This window comes from Pseudonaja textilis, chromosome 1, assembly GCF_049901715.1.
Source record: "Pseudonaja textilis isolate UNSWEBS1 chromosome 1, rPseTex1.2, whole genome shotgun sequence".
Classification (NCBI taxonomy): domain Eukaryota; kingdom Metazoa; phylum Chordata; class Lepidosauria; order Squamata; family Elapidae; genus Pseudonaja; species Pseudonaja textilis.
The window spans coordinates 158819140-158840175 of record NC_141990.1 but is presented as its reverse complement, the minus strand read 5'-3'; the positions used below and the strand labels follow the sequence as shown (position 1 = coordinate 158840175).

General features: G+C 34.9%; 1 protein-coding gene across 1 annotated transcript in view; it reads right to left on the bottom strand.

Annotated features, from left to right (window-relative positions):
• Nucleotides 1-21036, bottom strand: part of COL4A1 (collagen type IV alpha 1 chain) — a 142614-nt gene that overhangs the window by 103911 nt on the left and 17667 nt on the right. The window contains exons 2-5 of the mRNA XM_026707637.2: nucleotides 9663-9713; nucleotides 3289-3378; nucleotides 3156-3200; nucleotides 31-75 (exon numbers count right to left, since the gene is read on the bottom strand). Coding sequence (XP_026563422.2) covers nucleotides 31-75; nucleotides 3156-3200; nucleotides 3289-3378; nucleotides 9663-9713 — 231 coding nt within the window. The remainder of the gene's footprint in view (nucleotides 1-30; nucleotides 76-3155; nucleotides 3201-3288; nucleotides 3379-9662; nucleotides 9714-21036) is intronic.

Here is a 21036-nt window from a genome sequence, read left to right as displayed (position 1 = left end):
TTTCAATGGAAACCTTGGTTTTATACCCACCGGAAGGCCAGGATTCCCAGGATAGCCTGCTGGACCAGGAGGGCCCTAAGGTTTGAGGAAATGATAAAAAGAATGTAAATAGTACCATCAAGAAATTGCTTCTCCTCAACATTCAGGAGGGACATTTTAAACCACCAGAAACACACATAACAACAGTCACATTCTCAACCATTGTTTAGCTTTAACAAAATAACGAAAGTAAGGCTGTACCATTAGCTCTGCCCTTTCATGTTAGTATGCAACATCATAACACACATAGAGCAGGGGAAGGACTTGTGATGTCACGATGATGCTTTTGTAATTCTGAACCCCATCGACATTCCCCTCCAAAACACTATTGCCAAGGAGTGGCAAAAAGTTCATAATGAGTTTCCAGAATTTTATAAATATTCTTCTTACTTTATCATTGATCAAATAAATCAGATTTATGTTCCTTCCTTTTGCCTTTAACAGTCTTAATATTTAATTCATCAAAATGCTTCTGTAAAGTTTAATTCCCCATTCAAACTTTCTTTCTCCCATCTCAAATATTTCTTCAAACCTTCCTTTGTAAATCCAGTAATATGTCCTTGTCCTGGTTGTTTTTCATTGCCGTTTATAATTTTCTTTTTTTCCCCAAAAATTTCTATATGTTTTGGGATTTTCTCTTTCTTTTCTTTGACATTTTCAACTTCTTTAAAGTCTTCAAGAAATACATGGGCAGCTATAGAAATTATTGCTGTCAATTTAGTTGTAAGTTTCTCTCCTAACTTCTCAAAGATGCTTTGAAATGAGGTGTTATGCCTTTGTCTGTTATTTTGCAAGTTTCACTATTCTTTTTCCTGTTTGGAGGTTTAGGCCCCTGAACTGTCCCATTTTTGTACTGTATTCAGAAAATCTCAGGCTTGTTATGTTTTATTTACTTTTAAAAAAGTTTTTAGCAAGTTCTAATACTCCAAATTTGCCTGGTCAGATAAATTTGTCTGGTTGCTTGAAAGACCTCTTTTAACTTTACATTAATTATAGATTCAAAAGTGAGATTTGGTTAATCTAATGTTCTTCAAAGCTGTGCTGCAGTTAGTGGCTTGATGGTTTCCCTCGTCTCCCAGTACTCAGACTGTTGTGATTGGAAGGTCCAATCCTGTTAGGAACTTTGAATCTGATGACTGTTAGATCGTGGATTGATGTCAGAACCAGGAAACGTTACTCCCTTTAGTTTGATTGTGAAATGACTGTTTGAATTTCAAAAGGGAGTCCTAACAGTTTTGCCTGCAGTTTTGAATGAAAGCTCCAGCGAGGAGGACTTGTATGAATCAGCAAGTATTAGTGATTTCAATGAAGAGGAGGAGACGAATGTTACAAGGGAGGTCACATTTGATTTGCAGGACCGGCCTGAACCTTCAACCTCCTCGGCTTCTCAATCAGGTTATCAGCCGGGAACGGCTGATAATGAGGAACTTATGGAGTCTTCAGGTGAAAGTAATAATTTAGTTGATTGCTGGGTGGATGTCAGAAGCAGGCGTCTCCTTACGAGAAGAAACCATCGGGAGCACAGGAGGAGGGAAGATCAGTAATTAGACTAATTAGCTGCTGCTCTATAAAGGGAGGGAGATGACTCTGCACTCTGTCCGGAACAAACTGTTTGCAAGGAGAACCGAAGATTTTGGCTTGGAGGATTTAAACCTGAAATATCTTGTTGGGACTTGGATTTATTTCGTTGGAACTATTAACTTGGACTATCTTGTGGAGGCTAACTACAGCTGTTATCAGTGAAGATTCCTGGTTGCTGCCTTTATTTGCGAGGACTGCTGCTTTCAGCCTTATCTGTTTATTTTGGAAGGTGGGACATAACATCAGACTATGGGAGAAACCCTGTCCTGTCATCTGGTGCATATGCGAGTGGTCCTTCCTGCTTACCTTGTCCAAAGAGCTTCTACTGGACTGAGTTTGCTGCCAGTCCACTGGTTGCTGCTACATTATTACTGCATTGTTGTCTCTGTGCTTTCAAAGATGTGTAATCTGCCATTTTCCTCATCCAGAAGTCAGTAACTGTTTGAACTTAGGATGCTGCTGAATGAGTGATACTTACAACAAATCCTCAATGTTAGGACCATCGTCATATCCCCACAATCTCATGATCATGGGTCAGGTGCTCAGCAACCGGCCTGGATTTCTAACCATTGAATGTCCCTCAGTCACATGGTTGCAATTTTTCTCCTTCTCTGCAGGCTTCCTGCATGCAAAGTTAATCAGGAAGCTGGCAGGAAGCCAGAAATCAAGGTTACATGAAGTCCTTGCTTAACAACCAATGGCGGTTCATTTAACTATTGTAACAGGGGACTACTGAAACTGCTTTTGCTAAGAGGCATGGTCATGTGATGTTCTGCTTTATGACATTGCTTAGATATAATCAATTTGTCTGATGCTGGGAAAATTGAAAGCCATGGAAACAGAGGCTGATAAACAAGGTGGCTAGATGCTATCAGGAGGCTCTTGCGTGAACTTCTAAACTCAGAGAAGCAGTTGCTCTCTGACAATCCTTGAGAACAACAACTTCAGATTCCAACCTCCAAAAATATTTAGAATGCTTTAACCAAAGCATTCAAATTTTTTAAATGGGAGTATATTTCATTCTTCTTTAAATATTTTAACTAGTTAATAAACTGTTGAATACTTTCTTGTTCTTATTTGCAAACAACAGGTCAAATGACACATTTGCCCAGTAAGACTTAAATGTAAATAGCTACTTCACTGTCATTTTCACATCGTTGAGCTGATTACCTAACTGGATCAAATGGCGTTCTAGTAAGAAGGTGAAAAAGTAATAATAAAATTCAGGGCATGCAAATTGTGCTCTACAAAGTGTTATACACATTGCCATGTAATAAATACAACAAATTAAGAATGACTAACATGTTCAATGCTACTTTTTAAAAAAGTAGAGTATGCATCATGCTGAGCAGAATGCAGAATGCAATGTATTGGTTATAACCTAGTGCATTATATGCGCCCAGTTATTGTGGTTTGTAATCCATGACTAATGACTTGGAGTGTTGTGTAAACCAGGCTACTATGGCTTATTACACAAACCACAACTGACATGATATATATATATATAGCAGCAAAAATGGTTTAAACAAACTTACTCTAGTTCCTTTTGTTCCTGGTAGTCCTGATTCTCCAGTATCACCCTATAAAAAGATACAAAAAAATGTTTACTGTTATCAGGATTTCAAGGACCATTCTGCAAATTAATGTTTGGCATAAGGTTCATTTTACCTTTGCTCCACAGGCTCCTGTAGGCCCTTCTGGTCCTTGTACGCCAGGAAATCCAACTAAGCCTTGTAAACCTGGCAAACCTCTTTCACCCTGTGAAAATTAAATACACACTGTATAATATATATATAATATATTTATATCCCTTGATACCCAAAATGGTAGAAGAGGAAGAGGAGAAAGAAATATGTATAACATATAGTAGTGAACAAAAAACCAATAAGAATTTACTTCTTAATGTCATGAAGTCAGAGAGGGCATTGCTACAGGAAGATCAGTGAGGCAAAAAAGGGCTAAATTACGTTTTTTATATTCATAGGGCAGAGTCTCCTCTTCTGGACTTACCATTTATATTTTTAAAGATGTTAATGCAACTAAAAGTGAGGCATAAGTCTCTTATGTTTAAGATCTTTCACATCAATCTGGAAATAAGTACAAAATTAAATATCTGACAAATATTTATATTATTCCACCTCCATCTCTTTTTTGCTTTTTTATTTGTTTACATGCCATTGAAACATTTTTCATCTGGTTAGCCATGTTAGTGTTTTGCTGCAAAACAAAACTCATGTATTCCTTTTAAAGACTAACAATTATAATCTCAATTGGATAATAGTCCCTTTTATCAGACGAACGTGTGATTTCATTAGAATTTGTGATTTCAAATTGCAAAGTTTTCTTAGTAAATAGCATAATCAAAGAACTTAATTAAAATTATAATATTTCTTCAGTTACAAATACAAAGGTTTAATATTTACAGAATACTCAGTTTGAAAAATAAATAAAAAGAATTAGGTTACCACAACACCCCAAAATTCTATTACAACATATTACAACAGATTACCAGCAGAGTAATTCTAATAGTACTTTGGAATAGTTCAATAAGCTCAATGCCTGTCCAGTAACAGTAGACTTTAAGATGGATAAGCATTCCTGTTGGAATAGGACACAGTTTAGATCAATATCTGGGTTATTTACATTTCATTTGATATCAGGGAGTTAACAGAAGGCAAGGAGAGCTGGTAATTCACATTAGATCTCTCTACGCCAGGGGTGTCAAATTCGCACCATCACAGTGGCATCACGTGACATATCGAGACTTTTTTCCCCTTCAATAAACTGGGCGGGGGTGGGGCCAGCACATGACGCATCTGGCCCTTGGGCCACAAGTTTGATACCACTGCTCTATACCAGGCAGTTATAATAGTTTTGAATCCTTCCTACATACAAATCAGAAAATTGAAGCCAACGAGGCTGTTAAGGAAGAAGGAGGAGAAATCAGATTTCCTTCTTCAAGGCTGAAAGCCTCAAAGGGAGAAAATCAGTGACAATTTCTGCAATATTTTTCAGGCTATAAGCTGCAGCCTAAAGCAGTTTAACTGAATAATTCATACATGTTTCTTATGCATTTCTATTTATTATTTAAAAATTGCAACGTCATTAACAAGAAGAGCAATAATAAGCAACATTCATAACTTCATCTTCTTTGTTAATCGTTTACAATATATGTCAGGGTTTTAATTAGCAAACTATATTTCAGAAAAAGTTGTAACAGAGTTTGAGAGTATGATGTCTGCAAAGGTTTTTCTGAGAACTATTGTCCAGAAGGTGCCATTGCTAATTTTTGCTCCCTCTTTTCACCAGTTTTTAGCTCTTCTGGAATAGGCACAAAAACAATTTTAAAAAACAACATTAGAAACAACTGGCCAATCCGAATAATATTTTCTTTAAACTCTGGTATCAAATTCCAAGGATTCTGAAACTTCCATTTTTAAAGAGCAGGACTGGAGGGGGAAAAGTGTGAGGGTGAAAGTTCATTCTCCTAACTTGTGGGTTGGTTTCCAAACATTTCATTACCAGGCTAGGTAACATTTTCAGCAGAGTTTAGGGGATGTCAGTGTTCTTCTGGATATAAGGGCTTCAGGTGTGGGTGTCCAAGTGAGGCTCCAACTATGGGACAGCTGTGAGTCATGAGTGAGTCTTGTGATGGGTCTTGTGATAAGGAGATTACATCAGGTCAGGATCATTGGGAGGTGAACTGCTGGTGGGCAGGGGTTGCATGGATTGAGGGTCAGTGCTGTTTCTGGTTGGCTGTGCGGTTGATTTGGATTCTGGGGGGTTTGTAGGCTGGTTGTAGGTCAATGTGTCTGTTGTCAGTCAGAATCCTCTAAACCCTAGGAATAACAATACCTCACAAACCCACAACCACACTCTGCCAGGAATTATCCAGAACCAAAGACAAGATACAGAAGGATAAAAGAAATGATGTAATCTACAAAATCAACCATTGCAACCAATTCTACATAGGATAAACATTATGTCAATTAAAAAACAGGATCCATGAACACCAGTTGGCAGTCAAACACCATCACGATTCCAAATCTTTAATCTCTACCCTCACTGACACCAAACACAAGTTTTTGATTGGCCAAGCTACCACCCACCATGCTCATGAGTTCATTGAAGCCTGGCACTCCACAAGCAATTCCATCAACAGATACATTGACCTACAACCAGCCTATGAACTTCTCAGAAGCCCAATCAACCACACAACCAACCAGAGACAGTACTGTCAACCAACCTATGCAATCCCCCCACTAGCAATTTCACCTCCCAATGACCCTGACTTGATGTAATCTTCTTATCATAAGACCCATCACAAGACTCACTGATGACTCACAGCTGACCCATCACTAGATCCTCACCTTTGAAGCTACATAAAATTATTAATCTTTAAATTCTGGGGCAAAGTATCATTACTTAGTTTATTACCATTAATGGTAAAAGAAACAAGGGAGGAAGAATGTAGGCCATTGAATTCAATCTCTTTCTTAGTACAGAAATCCAAATTAAATGTTAAAGACTGATGGCTATTATGCTTCAAATATTGTGTTTATTTTAAGTACCATTCATTAAAAAGTTCAAAGAAATTGGAACGTGCAATGAGAATGTTAATGAGAACAAACAGGATATTGGATATATCAATCTTACAATCAGAGACTGAAGGAACTGAATAATGTTTAGCCTTAAGAAAAAGATTGAAGATGACCAGACAGGATACAATAACACTCTTCAGAAAAATGAAATAATATTATAAGAAGAGCGCAACTTGCTATCTCCAAAGTTCAGAATATGGAATAATAGTCAATGTTGGGGATGCTTTAATTTGGATTTTTACAGAAATGGGGAATGAAATTTGACTCCGAGATTCTATGATAGTAACCTTCTCTTGTGTTCATTTTTAATATGAGTTAAAGGCATTGTTATTCTTCTTTTCAAAAACAGTATCTAGAGTTTTCTTTCTTTCGTTGAAAAGTATAAATCTGCCAATCTAAATAAATTATGGGTGTCTCTACATTGTCCTGATCTGCTTTTTCCAGGCAGAGTGATACCCATTTCCGCAGCAGTCTTTTTATGCTGTATCACAGGGCTGTCAAACTCCATGCCCCTGCCCAATTTAGCAAAGGGGAAAAAAGTCCTGATACATCACATGTAATGATATGAGTTTGACAACCCTGCTGTGTCACAAGATCTTTTCAAAAAAAGAATGTCTCCAGCCTAAATTTGCTTTCGGAGATGTTGCTTAATTTTTTTTTATTTCTTGCAAAATTAATGAACAAATCATTATTTTTAAAGTTTCTATATTCTATAGAATATGTGGGATGAATGGGTAAATTGAATTCTTATAAAATATTTTTAAAATATTTTTCATACTAGCTCATTTGATAAGCAAACTAGATTTAAGCCACCAGGTTCTTTTTCCAAGGTTGGGATTAATTTAATGACAGCAGAATGTCAACACTATTTGAAGCCATTATTCAGCTAATATCAGTGTATCAGATTTAGTTTGCTGTGTTAATGTAAAATTCTGTGTAACTTAGCAGGTGAATACTATAATTACATTCACTCATGTGATTACATTTTCAGACACAAAAAATAACATACTCATTTTGCTTCTGGTTAAGAAAATTTTCAGATGGATCTAGAAAAGTGAAACTTTTTGTTAGTTTTCATTAATGTCACTTCCCACAATAGTTTTATCTTTATGCGATGTGTCTAGTCAGAAACAGTATTTGTTGAGGCTCTTCCTCTTTGGAAGAGCTTTATAGCTCCCATCCCACTGCCTTAAGAAAGTTCAAAACATTCTCAAAGATCTATCCCATCCTGAGCACCCCTTTTTAAAAACTATTATCATCCGGCAGACGGTACAGGATAATAAAAACAAGGACAAATAGGCTAAAAACAGCTTCTACCACAGGGCAATAACTATATTGAATTCTACTGTATAGTGCAATATTAATGCAATATTGGGTTTTCAATTCAGTTGTATAGAATGTGAAGAATGTGTGTTTGTGTTTTATTTTTATAGTTATAATGTACACTGAAGATGGCACTTAATTTCATTGTACAAGGTGCAATGACAATAAAGTAAACTAAACTAGGACCTCAATTATCTATTTTCTTTCTTTCTTTATTTAAACATTTATATAGCCACCCATCTTATAACCTACTCTGGTCAGCTTCCAATCTATTAGCCTGCAAATTTCCTGCAACTCCCTAAAAGAAATGTTTGAAAATTAAAAAAAAAAATTTAAATGTTTGAAATCATTTTCAAATTGTAGGGGGGGGAGGTTGGGAATGGGGAAGTTTCATACCAATCACATGAGACCATGTAATATCATCCCAAACTTGAAAAGGTTGCTGATCTTTGAGTTAATTATTAGTCAAAATAGATTGAAAGAAATGTGAAAATGACGTAACTATTAAGCCCATTATGATACACTGAAAATAATTCTGTCTAGAGATCTTTCTTATGAAAGAAACATTTCTTCATTTTATAACAGTAACAGTTACTCTTTTTGTTGGATCACATTTTCTGCCTACTTCAAAACATATCAGCTCAGTAAACAAGAGCTCAGAACATTTTGATAAAATATTGCCCTTTAAAGTATCATATTATGGTTCTTATCCAAAATTTTGTAGGATTTTACTAATAACATCTGGGGGGGGGAATTCTGGTTCAAAAATACAGTTAATACTATTATTGCACTGAGCTAGAAAACAATGTGTTTGATGTTGGCTGTTGCATGTCCAATAAGGCCAATCATTATGAGATGTGACAGATGTCTTGTGCAAGGGTGCAAATATTGCAACCCAAGAATCCTATGGACCCCACCAGCATTCTTTTTGCTCAGTCCACACTGGACTAAGTTGGAATTAAAACAAACAAACGTTCTATTTTACTGCAACAAGTTTTGTCATTTAGTATCTACAGCAGCTTTTACTATACAAATGTTAATTTATACCTTACTTAAAGTGTACAACACAACAACAAACTTTATGCTGTCATTACTGCTAGAAATACTTTTTAAAATGGCAGATAGGCAATGTCCTAATAAATTAAACAGAAATACCAGTGTCAGCAGTGTCACCAGAGATTTAAAAATTAAAAAGCATCAGATTGTTGGCTACATTATCCCTATTCATCAAAAATTGTCTCCTTCATGCAGAACAGAAAGATCACCAGTCTTCTACTTTCTACATCTATTCTGCTGCTATTATGTATATTAAAAGGTTATAGCCGGGGTGAGGCCATTATCTATGCTATTTTATCCACAGGATATTGTTTTCAGTGGCTCTGAAACAAGCTATTATGCCTTTGGGTATTAACAAAGATATTGATATGGTTTCTTACTTCTTCTGAACATTACATACTCTAAAATTTAAGATGTATAATTTTCAGAATGTTTTTAAACAACACTGACTCTTACTCAGATAATAGCTCCATTCAGTGAACCTGATAGGATTTTTCAGCTGACTGCTTAATTTTATTAATAAATTGTTTAAACATCAGTATTAATTTTTGTTTTCTGCATTTCTATAAATGGGCAAGGATTAATAGTAATATATCCATAAAGAAGTATGAGATTTTCTAAAACTGTTTTCCCAAGGGGATAAAGTGGCTATGACCCTGCAAAGAATGTCCTTCCTAAAACCATTAAAAATTGAGATTTGTAATATGAAGTTTCTCAGGCTTGTAGATTTAATATTAGGAAAACCCCATTCTTATATGTATTTTCAAGGCATTCAAAAGCAAGTCATTTCAGAGGTCATTGCAAAACTTTATTTCAAATGTTTGTTGGTGGAGAGAGGAGGGAGAGAGGTGGTTCCTCAGACAACCCAGTCATTTATCACAGCTTTTATCTTCAATCTCTGCCCTGTGTTTTCCAATTTGGTCATGTCCAATTTTTACTTCCAAATAGCTAAATGTTACCCCCGCTCCCAAATTGGGTACCCTGGTAGTATTAAAAGTCATTTTTTCTGATTTATTCAAAATTGGCAAGGAGGGAAAAATACTGTACATACAGAATACTTACTTTTTGCCCCTTTATTCCACTGCAGTCACATTTTCCACAGCCAGAACAACCCTGTAATTAAAAAAAAAAAGCAATCCATCAATTTGGTAATATCTACAACAAAGGTTAGACTTTGTTAGAGAAAGTTTGCTAGAGAAAAAGTTGCTTGTAACGAAAACATATCTGTCCACTCAGACTATTTAAATAATGCTGACTCCATTAAAAAGCCAATTTAGATTGTAGATAAAGAGAACACAAATCTCTCTGACTGTAATACTGGTATTTCTTAGGAAATAGAAAAAAATAGTTTGAAGCTTTTATCTAATGAATTGATCTGCTTGGAGTCCCTATTGCAAAGATGTCCTTTTGAGTGTTCTCTTTCTCTGCTTAACCCAAAAGAACTGGGGAAATAGGAAATCAAGGGTCCTGCAGATTGTATCATATTGTACGATATACTGGATATACATTTAGCACTTGCCATACTATAGCAGAAAGACTACTAAGAATAACCACAGTGCTTTGATTCATTACAGTAATTTGTCCACAGAAATATTTGGTATACAACATGGTTGTCAAACTCACAGCCCGCAGGCCGGATGCATCATGCGCTGGCCACACCCACGCCTGCTTTAGCGAAGGGGGAAAAAGTCATGATACGTCATGTGACAATGCTGTGACAACGCAAGCTTGATATCCCTGGTTTACAACAATTGCCTTATAGCAACAGGGACATCCTGCTTTATACTAATGGCAAATGCATAGACCAGGGGTGTCAAACTCATGTTGTCACACTGTCATCATGTGACGACTTGGGACTTTCACCCCCTTTGCTAAACTGGGCGGGGGCAGGGCTAGCATGTGATGCATTCGGCCCACGTCAGTTTGACATTCCTCACATAGACCTTTGGGATGCAACTTTTTTTTAAAAAAAAATCCATTCTATTGAGCATAGCCCATGGTGAATTTGTAGGCACAAGCTTCTAATTTTCTTGGCAACAATACAAACATGCTTTACCATTTTGCCATTGCCTTTTGTTGGGATGGTCTTTTAAACTTTCCAATCCAGCCTACACCTTTGAGATTCTACTAGCCCTCTCTGACCATACTAGACAGCTGCAAATGTTTTAAGAGACATTCAGCCTTTCCTGCGTTTATCATTCTAATTTATGCAAAGAGAGCTCTATTTCATAAGTCCTATCTTTTGGAGTCCAGGAATTAGAGCTGTGATTTAATGAAGAGTCCGGGAAATAACATCTGATGAAGTTTTCTGATCTATTTAGGATTTCTTGAGGAAACAAAGAAAACCCTCACACAGTTTAATTGATCTAGTCTGAGCAGAGAGTCATTCTTTTATCTGATATGATCACACAGCAAAGAGAGTTATAAAGCACAGGGGTGATTTGCCATTTCCTGCTTCCTGGGGCTAAGAGAATGTGACTGGCCTAACTGGCTTTGAGCCCAAGGTGAAACTAGAACTCATGGTCTTCTGGTTTCTAATCTGATGCTTTAACAACTACACCAACATGACTCTCTAGTTTTCAATTACATATTTTCTCAATTCTAGATTTATATCTCAATGTTTTTAAGATGGGCCTTCGTACTACTTTGACCAAATTTTTTGGAAACAATTACTTGTTTTATTGGCAGAAAACCTAAAATTCCAAGATTATATCTGAAATACTTTTAAAATTTATACCAATTTCTTTAAGAGGAAAAAATTGTCACAGTTTATTCCACCATAAACATCATACAATAGAATAGAAATAATCCAGCAGTTCCTGATTTTGTGAATTGATTCTTAAATTGCTTGTTTCTATTTTATGTTCACTCAATACACAGCTAAAAGTGGCTTGCCTGTTTGCGTTGTATGGATACAGCCACTATATTTCAAGGTTTACAGCTTAGTGTGTTTGTTTGTTTATTTATTTATTTGTGATAAATGATTAAACAAATTGTGACCTCCCATTTTACAGGAACCTACTTCAGTGCATTTTCTTAGATTAATCAAAGCTTTAATGCAAGTCTGGATTAACGGTGAAAAATCTATCACGTATTGCATTCTTCACTAGAATCAGTCTGGGATTCTCAAAATACATTGTGGATAAACAAGTACTTGCACTTCATACTTGCAAAGATTAAAAACTCAGGGTTCTATCCTGCTCATGACAAACTTAACAATTTTTCAGATAAATAACCTCTCAAAACATACTGTGCATGGTACTCAAAACCTGTGAACTCATTTCCCTTAAAAAAAAAAGTTTTTGAATCTGTGGGGGAGGGAATAAATGAAATGACCCAGAACCAATGGCAAAGATTTATTTGTCCATAAAATGTCCCTCTAGAAGGGGAAAAATCTGTAGTTGGTTTAACAATACAGTACTTAACGGCACATTCAAAGGAATTATTTTAATTGTAGAAACAAGAAAATGATTGGTTTCTCCCTTTTTCCATGTAGCTAACTAATACCAAATTAGGCTCCACCATCACCACTCTGGCCCTCAGCTGTTCTTAAATTCTTAATATTTATTTCTATATCATAGGCCATGGTTCTTTTCACCTATCAGAAAATCAAAAGCCAAGAGAGCTGGTTGGATAGGCTGGAGAAACAAAACAAAGTAGATTTATTCACCCAACAACTTCATCTTGTTGCTTGCATAGTATAACCAAGAACCACATGAACTAAGTTCGCACAATATGCCCAACCATTAAAAAATAAGCATGGTTAATGCAAACCAAGCTTAGAGTATCATGACAGCTGCTAGGTCTAATTCATTTGTCCAGTGTGTTCTTTCTTATCAGATTTTTACCACAGATTACAGAGTACACTGTAAGCTAAAACTTTATTGTATAATAGTTTGGACATAGTCCCTCATTGTCCATCATTTTGCTTTATCCCCCAAGTCATTCCTCTTCATGCATGTTACATTGATACACACATATATTTGCACTATGCTATCAATATTTCAAAATATCTTAAATATTTCAAAATAGTATCTTAAATGTAATCTGATGCATTCGCTTTGGCTTCAGAGCCATCGTGAGATAGACAGGTCAAATACCTCACAGCAAAACAGGAGTCTTCTCACAAACAATACTATTCAGTTCATTCTAGGCTGTTAGTAAACTTTCCACAGGTTCAGGGCTACCCAGGTTCATCAGTTTTAAGAGCAAGACATAGGAGGAGGCAGCAGCGAAGTGCGTCCTCTATGATCTATCTATTGATAACTACAGCTCCCAAAATCTTTCACCAATGGTAATGCTCTTTGGGCCTGTCAGATTTTGCAGATCACCAGACTCTGGAAGATTGTTGGATTACTTTTTCTGATAGATTTGCATGGCACACATTTCTCCCCAAAGATATTCCTTAATGACTATGTTCTATATATGACAAAAAACTATATATACATATACAGAAAGCTTTGCTTTAAATATTGTTGTTGATGGGGGGCAGGGAAACTCAGCTCAAAGGCATGATGTACTCTTTCTTTTTCCTCCATCTTCAGAATGTGCAAGCTTTCTAGTAAAAGTAATTGTAATTGTCCCATAGGCATTTTTTTAAAAGTGATTTATGGATTTTAATTAATACAAAGTAGTATGTTTTTGTTTCTTTAAAGTTTAATCCTAGCATTCTAAATCATTAACAAACCAAAATGTTTAACAACAAGGTTTGTTAAAAATCCCAAATGGGTTTGAACTTCCAGTGTTAGGAAATAAAGTTTTTAATCATAAATGTTTATTTTCCAGGACTTGCCAAGAGCATTCTGATCTCTTATGCTTTGGGTAGCATCATGCCTTTCATTCATCATTGACTCAACCAGCAAGACCAAACATCCGTGGATTTTCTCTGTGGGAAGACATATTCTCTAGATAAATTGAAAAAGAAATGGATCTCTTTCCTGAATCTAGATGAAACATTCATATTTGAACTATAGATACTTGCCAAGAATATAGATCAATACAGCACAGTAAACACTACAAATCAGGAGTTAGGAGGGTACCTATGAACTTTACAAATAAAATATTCTTAATTTAAAAAGTGGCTTAAAAGATTACAATGTTCTTATATGAGATTTTGTGTGTGGAAATGTTGAAATTTCACAAGACTTAACGGGTTTCAGAATCTTATAGAGAAAGAAGAGTAGTCTTTCATGATTTGGGTCAGTTTAAAAAAAAGGGGAGTGGGGTAAATTTGAGCCCTCACACAATTTTACTCTGAAATGTTTGCCATTGCTTTATATAGATCATAGAACAAGACCAAGAAAATTGTGAGAATAAAGGCATTGGTGTTCCACTAATCAGCACCTGGACTGGGGAGAAAATGGAAGAATGATCTCTGAGAATCCTGAAAAGGCAAGAATTTGTGCAGGACTTCCAGAAGGCATTCTTATTTATTTATCCTTCTGACTATGTCCAGGTGGGAGCAGATGTGACACAAAAGCTTCATTTTTGCCAAATGTTGCATCTGGACATTTGTCGGTCTTGGACTGCCTTGGAATGTCAATTGCCAAAAAAAAAAAAAGAGTGATCAACATCATTTTTGTCCTGATTGTGAGGGGGCTTTGGATGATGGAAAGCCCATATAAAACTGCTTTTAGAAATTACCAAAGAATTCCTCCAAGTAACAGACTTGTGACTCATATATAGTGCAGAAAGCATGCTAAAATCCTCAGCTGTGCCCAAATTATAACCAGGTTACAGCCACAAAGTTATTTTTTTTCAACAGTATAAGGATGTTTAGAGCAACATTCTTCATAAGTATGATTAAGTTCCTAACATTCCATCTATGATGGAAATTTGTAAAGAACCATTCTATAAGCATATATCTTTAGCAAAGAGACATGAGAAAAGGCTATCTTGTACATATAAGAGAATCAATGGCACATTTTAATGCATTTATACCTTTAAAAATGCTACCTGGAGAAAATCCAGGACTACTGTCTACTGACAAGATCATAGGACATAGACTAATAGGGTTGGAAGGGATCTTGGAGGTCTTTTAGTCTAACCCCTGCTATACCATTCTGAATAAACGGCTGTCCAGTTTCTTCTTGAAAACCTTCTGTGATGGAGTACCCACACCTTCCAGAGGCAAGCCATTGACTAACTGTTCTCACTGTCAAGAAATTTCCCTTTAGTTCTAGGTTGGATCTCTCTTTAATGATTTTCCACAAGAGGACAGTTAGCCCTCTAGATATTGCAGTATAACATGTCAGTGGCATATATCGTAATATGCTTTCATTGCGTTTTTGGAATATCTTGGGGTTCCTAATTATTTTCTCTTAACCTTCAGTTGATGAGATGGAACAAATACACACAGGAATATTATCTGCAATATTATCTCCTGAGGAGTATAAAACATTACTGAGTTATAAGATGGACAAGTCCAGAAACCAGATACAGCACAGTTCCTTTCGGATTGGGATATTTGGACATTTCCTCAGTAAATCGATTATCCAAAGTACAGTTTTATCAGAATGATAACCTACAATAGATACAACATACAAATCAAAAGTAAAGATGTGCAAAATGTTTTAAAGATAAACAAATGAAAGTGTGTGTGTTAGATCTGACTCCTAGCCAACAAGAAACAAGTATTCAGTAAAATGCACAATGTGATTATTACCTGCAAATAAAAACATTTCAAAAACAGGATACTAGTTTGTACAATTTGTCATTTCAATTCATGAGTTATTGATCCCTGTTTGTTCTTACAGCTTGCAACTTAAGGCTAGTATAAAAGGCATTTTCTTCCAATGCATTATTGTACTTTTTCCCAAGGGTTCACTCATACTTACAACACAGATGTCTTAAAAATCAGTTTGAGACTTCTTTATAATTCCCTTAACAATTTTTATTGTGTACTTTTCAATATATTTATCATGAATTTTTGTTTCTCAGTTTTGAAGAGATATATAGTTTTATGTTGTCAATGTTAGAATGCATACTGGGAATACATTTGTGCATTAACAAGTATGCCAAATGTTGACATTTCATAATATGCTCTGAAACAGCAATCTTTAAAGTGACTTTACAGATGTGCTGGCTTCAAACATTAATCATATGTTATAATTCTGGATAGTTTCACTTGGAAGACAGTAATAAAATTAGCAAATTGTATTTTTATATAAGTGTACATGGACTTTTTGATAGAAATTAGATCTAACAGCCAAATTTCATTTCTGAAATGTACATATATATTTTATGATCTTTTTAATATTTGAATTCATGCTTTATTATCTAGGCTGGAAAGTTCAGGAACTTCCTTTGTCATTTCTAAAGAGGAAATGAAGATAAATTTTACAGTTGACTAGTTGTAGTTCAATTAAAAGGAAGCCAAGAGAAAGGTAGCAAATCTAGAACAATTTTGGGGTAGCAGTTTCTGTAGAAAACTTATCATGAAGAGAGTTTTGGAGCTTCACCTGGGTCAGAATTTTCAGATTACTATCTATTAGTCAGGGTTCCAATCAGTTTCCTGGCTCAATTTAAAATGCTTAAATTTAAAACCTGAGACCTATGTATTTCAGAACATGTACTTTCCAGTGCATATTTCTCCATTCTCATTGATCAGAAAGGGATGTTCAGAAGATGCTAAATCTTTTTATAACTTCATCTTATTCCACCCCCTCTGCAGAAAGACCTCAGATACATTATTTATGTTATCATGAGTGATGTTCTTGGTTTCTATGGTCATTAACAACATTCATTAAGCTATTATTAGAGATCTGAGCCAACAGCTTCTAAAAGGTTTTGAAATTAGGCCTAAAATTATGTGAAATTAGGAAGCCTAAAAGTCTAAAATATAAAAAGGGTTATTAAACTAGAAAATAAAAAAGGACTGTTTGAAAACTCATTTCAGATATTGAATTATAGCTTTTCCATTTTCCTTCAAAATCTTTCATTTCAATGTTTCTTGAATTATATTTATATTAATGTTAAATTGGATTGTTCTGTTTTGATTTTCCTCAGCTTTTTTGAAATTGTATGTGATAATAATAAAACATAACATAGCTTGACTGCATAACCAATTTCATTTCAAAATCTCATTGTTCAGCAGATGTATTGCAATTTTTAAAAGAATAATTTTATGCTAAAAAGTCAGCCAGTAAAGATCAATTACTATTGAGTAAGATAATAAATAAAATATTAATATATAATTATATTGGCTTGTTGCAGTCAGGTAGATGTTTAAACTGGATTTGGTTTTAGAAGTCAGAAACAAAGAACAGCCTATTATTCAAGCATATACCAAGAATATTCTGAGATGCAAACCAAGCTCATATGGAAGAATGAAGAAGACATTTGTAACTATTTTTGAACAAAAGGAAACCCCAGGAAAAATCAGTTTAAATATGTGAGTTCTTTGTGGAGAACATTATTACCTGTAGTTCATTGTTTATATTCTGGAACTGTTTAACAAATACAGTTTGTTTTTTAACAGTGGCTAGATTATTTGAAGTTAATCTCAGAGATTGCAGAAATGAGAACGAAGTCCCTTATTTCATGTAGTATTTATTAGACAAAACAATGTAAACTGTTTCTGTGTAAGGTACACCCAGGTGTAGGCCACATACTAATTTTGCAGTATATAAATAAATGAATAGGAATTGGGTGTCAAACAAACTGGTACATAAACATTCCCACCAACATTTCTATGCAAGACTTCAGCAGTTATTACACATCTGAAGCAATTTTATTATTTCCATAATAAAATTATGCAGTAATACAGATACTGGAAAGATGTCAGGAGCCACAGGATACACAGCCCACCCCACACACCCCTTGTACATCAGCTTTCAGAGGAAGATCAAAAAGAACCTTCCACAAAGGAAGAGAAGGTAAATTACTTCGGTCTTTGAATTCCACTTTTACTTTGGCCATTAATCTGTAAATTAATGTCTATGATACAAACTTAATCACAAAATCTGTAAATCACATAATCTGTAAATTAATGTCTATGATATAAACTTAATCACAAAATACATATAATGCATGTGTGCGTGTGTGTGTGTATGTATATATCTCTGACATAATATACCAGGTTGATTTTTTTTGTCTATTTTGTTGTGCACATTTATATAAAACTGCATGTCAACTTTTTTTGAGAATTAAGAATACGTCTGTATTTTAGACAGCTCGTTGACAAAATTAAGTTTGAAGTTTTTTATAATAATTAACACTTGTTTTTTAAATTCAGTATTGTATCATCTCCTCTTTAAAAGCTGGGGTTTCTATAGAACTGACAAGAAAAGTTTGAATAAGAAAATCTTTCCGTTAATCCAGAAAAGAAACAGCAATAAATTTCATGTGAAGGTCAAAAATGAAATGCTTCTTTCAAATGCTAAGCAACTTTAATACAAATCACAGTTCTAAAGGAGAAGTTATTTGGAATGCATTACAATGTCATTCTTATTCTTCTCCTGATTAGAACAATTACACATTCATGTTAACAGATTATCAATGTTTCTTTCTTTTTTTTGAAAATAGGAATAAATAGACAATTGTCTCTAATCTACATATTTTATCTAGCATTTTTTCTCAACATTGAAATTAAAACTTATATAAGTATACTAACAGGCAATTATGGAACTGGCATATTTTCATCATCCGTTGATTACTTATACTGATTTTTGCTTACTGAACTGGGGAAACATCAAACTGATTATTAGTTAACATTTTTAAATAACCAAAATGAAGGATCTAAAATTATGCACATACCCAGAATTTGAAATGCAATTCTTAACTCAAAAATATGTGTGTAAAAATTAATGTTTTAAATTGTATGCTAAAATGTATTTATTAGGAAAAGTGCATAAAAAATAAATACACAATCATTTCAATTAAAGGAAACTACTGAATGACATGAAAATCTAATACATGTATAATTGATTTATGAGTGAATAAATGCAAAACTGAAATAAAAAATGAGCATGACACATTCAACTCAAATTCCAAATACCCTTCAAGTTGTTATAAAGCAAAGCATTTTTCTGATAAGCAACTGCATTAACAAAAAAGGAGTCCTGAAACACTACGCAGAGTAGTGATTAGGACTAATTAACAATACTTCAGTCCTATAGTGCAGCATATTTCAAACACCTGAAATATTTAAAACAGTTTCTTAAGAAATTATTACTATTTTAATGTTTCATAAATCTCTTATAATTCTTCAGAAAAATAATCTAATTTTGCCTATATAAAAAGGCCAACAAAATAATATAGAGAAGAGAAAGTGACAGAAACAAGTCGCCCATTTATAAAGAACACTGTATCTTTAACAAAGAGAAGGAAAAACTAACTAGTGAATAGATTTCTCCAAATTGTAACATGCCAGATATTTGTTTCAAATATAGAGATACTTTGCCCCCTTTAACTGAAAGTTGCAATTTTCAATCTATATTCTGAGCCAAACAAACAAACATTCTGTTTAGTTTTTATTGTCTTTTTAATCTGAATATCTAGAGAATAAAGCTTTCTAGCTCTTTCAGTTTCTTTCCCAGAATATACTCTTTTCTGACATTGTGGTGCTGTTTACATAAGCATCACCATATAAACAGATCCTAGATGAAAACCTTGCTTTTATAATTTATTTATAATTTCCACAATAAAATCCAAGCACAAAATATCTCTATTTTCCATTCTAAAATATACCAAAAAAGTGGTCCTATGCAAGAATACCATTAAGAATTTTTGGATTAACATGCTATTTTTAGTATGTTCTAATTAATAGTTGTTGCCATTAAAATTCTGTGTTTTAGAAGCTCCTCACTTAAAGCATAGTCTTTTATTGGCTTTAGAATTTGATAGAAAGCTTCCATATTATTGTAGTGCTGAACCATTGGTACTCAAAAGACTGTTGCACCATGGGTACTTCTTACTAATTAAGTGGAGACTTAGAAGAAGAAGAAGAAGGAGGAGGAGGGGGAGGAGGAGAAGGAGAAGGAGAAGGAGGAGAAGAAGGAGGAGGAGGAGGGGGGGAGGGTATCACACAGAACTCGGCTCCCAGAGAGAATGCTGTATCATTTATAACACTTCAGTTAGCAGGGTCATATCAGGTAAGCTTTAAGGTTGCAAGAATTGTCAGGACCTTGGACAGCATAGAGCAGGGGATCTGGTTTGGAATACAGTAGTTTTCTCTTGCAGCAAGAGTGGTTGTTTAAGCAGCACTCTCTAGGCAACAGAGACCTTACAGTAGTTAGTAGTGCCTACCATGCCAGTGAATATATCCACTGCTTGATTATGATTGTGGCTGACTAGGTGGTCCTTGGTTATTGTTACGGTCTCCTGCTCATGTCTGCCTGAACATAAAAAAAAAAAAAACCAACAACCCTGGGTCTTCTAAAAGCCTGAAGGAAGGGCAAAAAGTAATGGAAAGGGGTATTGAAAGTTTTTATTTGAATTAGATAAGCTATGCATCAGAGTCCAAATCATCCTCAAGTGAAGTGAAACCTCTGAATTAAGACACAACCATAATATGGCACTCATTAATTACTGGAAAAGAACCAACAAGGCAGAAGAGAAGCACAGTGATGTCATATTTTAAATGCCTTTAAAATAGCACAGCTTTATACCAGTCTCATCCCTGACACAGAAATTTTCCATCCCGGTGATTTCCATCAGAGAGGGAGAAAAGATATTAAAATGCAAGACGTTTTTTCTACTTTGTCAACTCATAGATCGTAATATACAGTAAAGCAAATCATCTCCCAGGCAGTGATACAGGATCCTAAAATCTCCACTTAAGGTAAGTAAACTCATATGTTAAACAATACAAGAACAGACTGCATTTCTCTTGCTCCCTGGCTCATGTCATGGACATTTATAAAGGGAGCCCAGAAGAAAAAGTAGCTTGGTTTCTTGTGGGAATTTAAACATACAGCTATCACTTCATTGCCAGGAAATATAAAAAGTCATCTTGCCTTGGAATTATGAAGACACAACAATACCGAGATTATTTGAACAACTGCCTGAATTAAGACAAGACAGTAATGGTTTCATCTCATGAGGTACCAATCTAGTTAACAAAGAAGCCAATTTTCTATTGGCAAAAACAAGGTGCTTCATTCCAATTTTTGTCCATTTATTCAATTTGTATAACCACTCAGCTCAAACCAATGACTCTGAGTGGTAAACCATAATGTTAATCATAATATTAACCATAATCATAATGTTAGCCCTGTGGCCAGCAAACACTACAGCCAGCAAAAACATGAATTATCCTTAACAAGGATCACAGCATACAGTATATGTAAGAAACAAGGAATAAGTAATTGCCAACACACTACAAATAAGTAGAACAACTATTGCCACCAGCATGGATCAAGCATTCAGTTACTGTGGGAACAGGTGATGAGAGTTACTGGGATGCACTCTGGATAACTGAGGAAGTCAAACACCA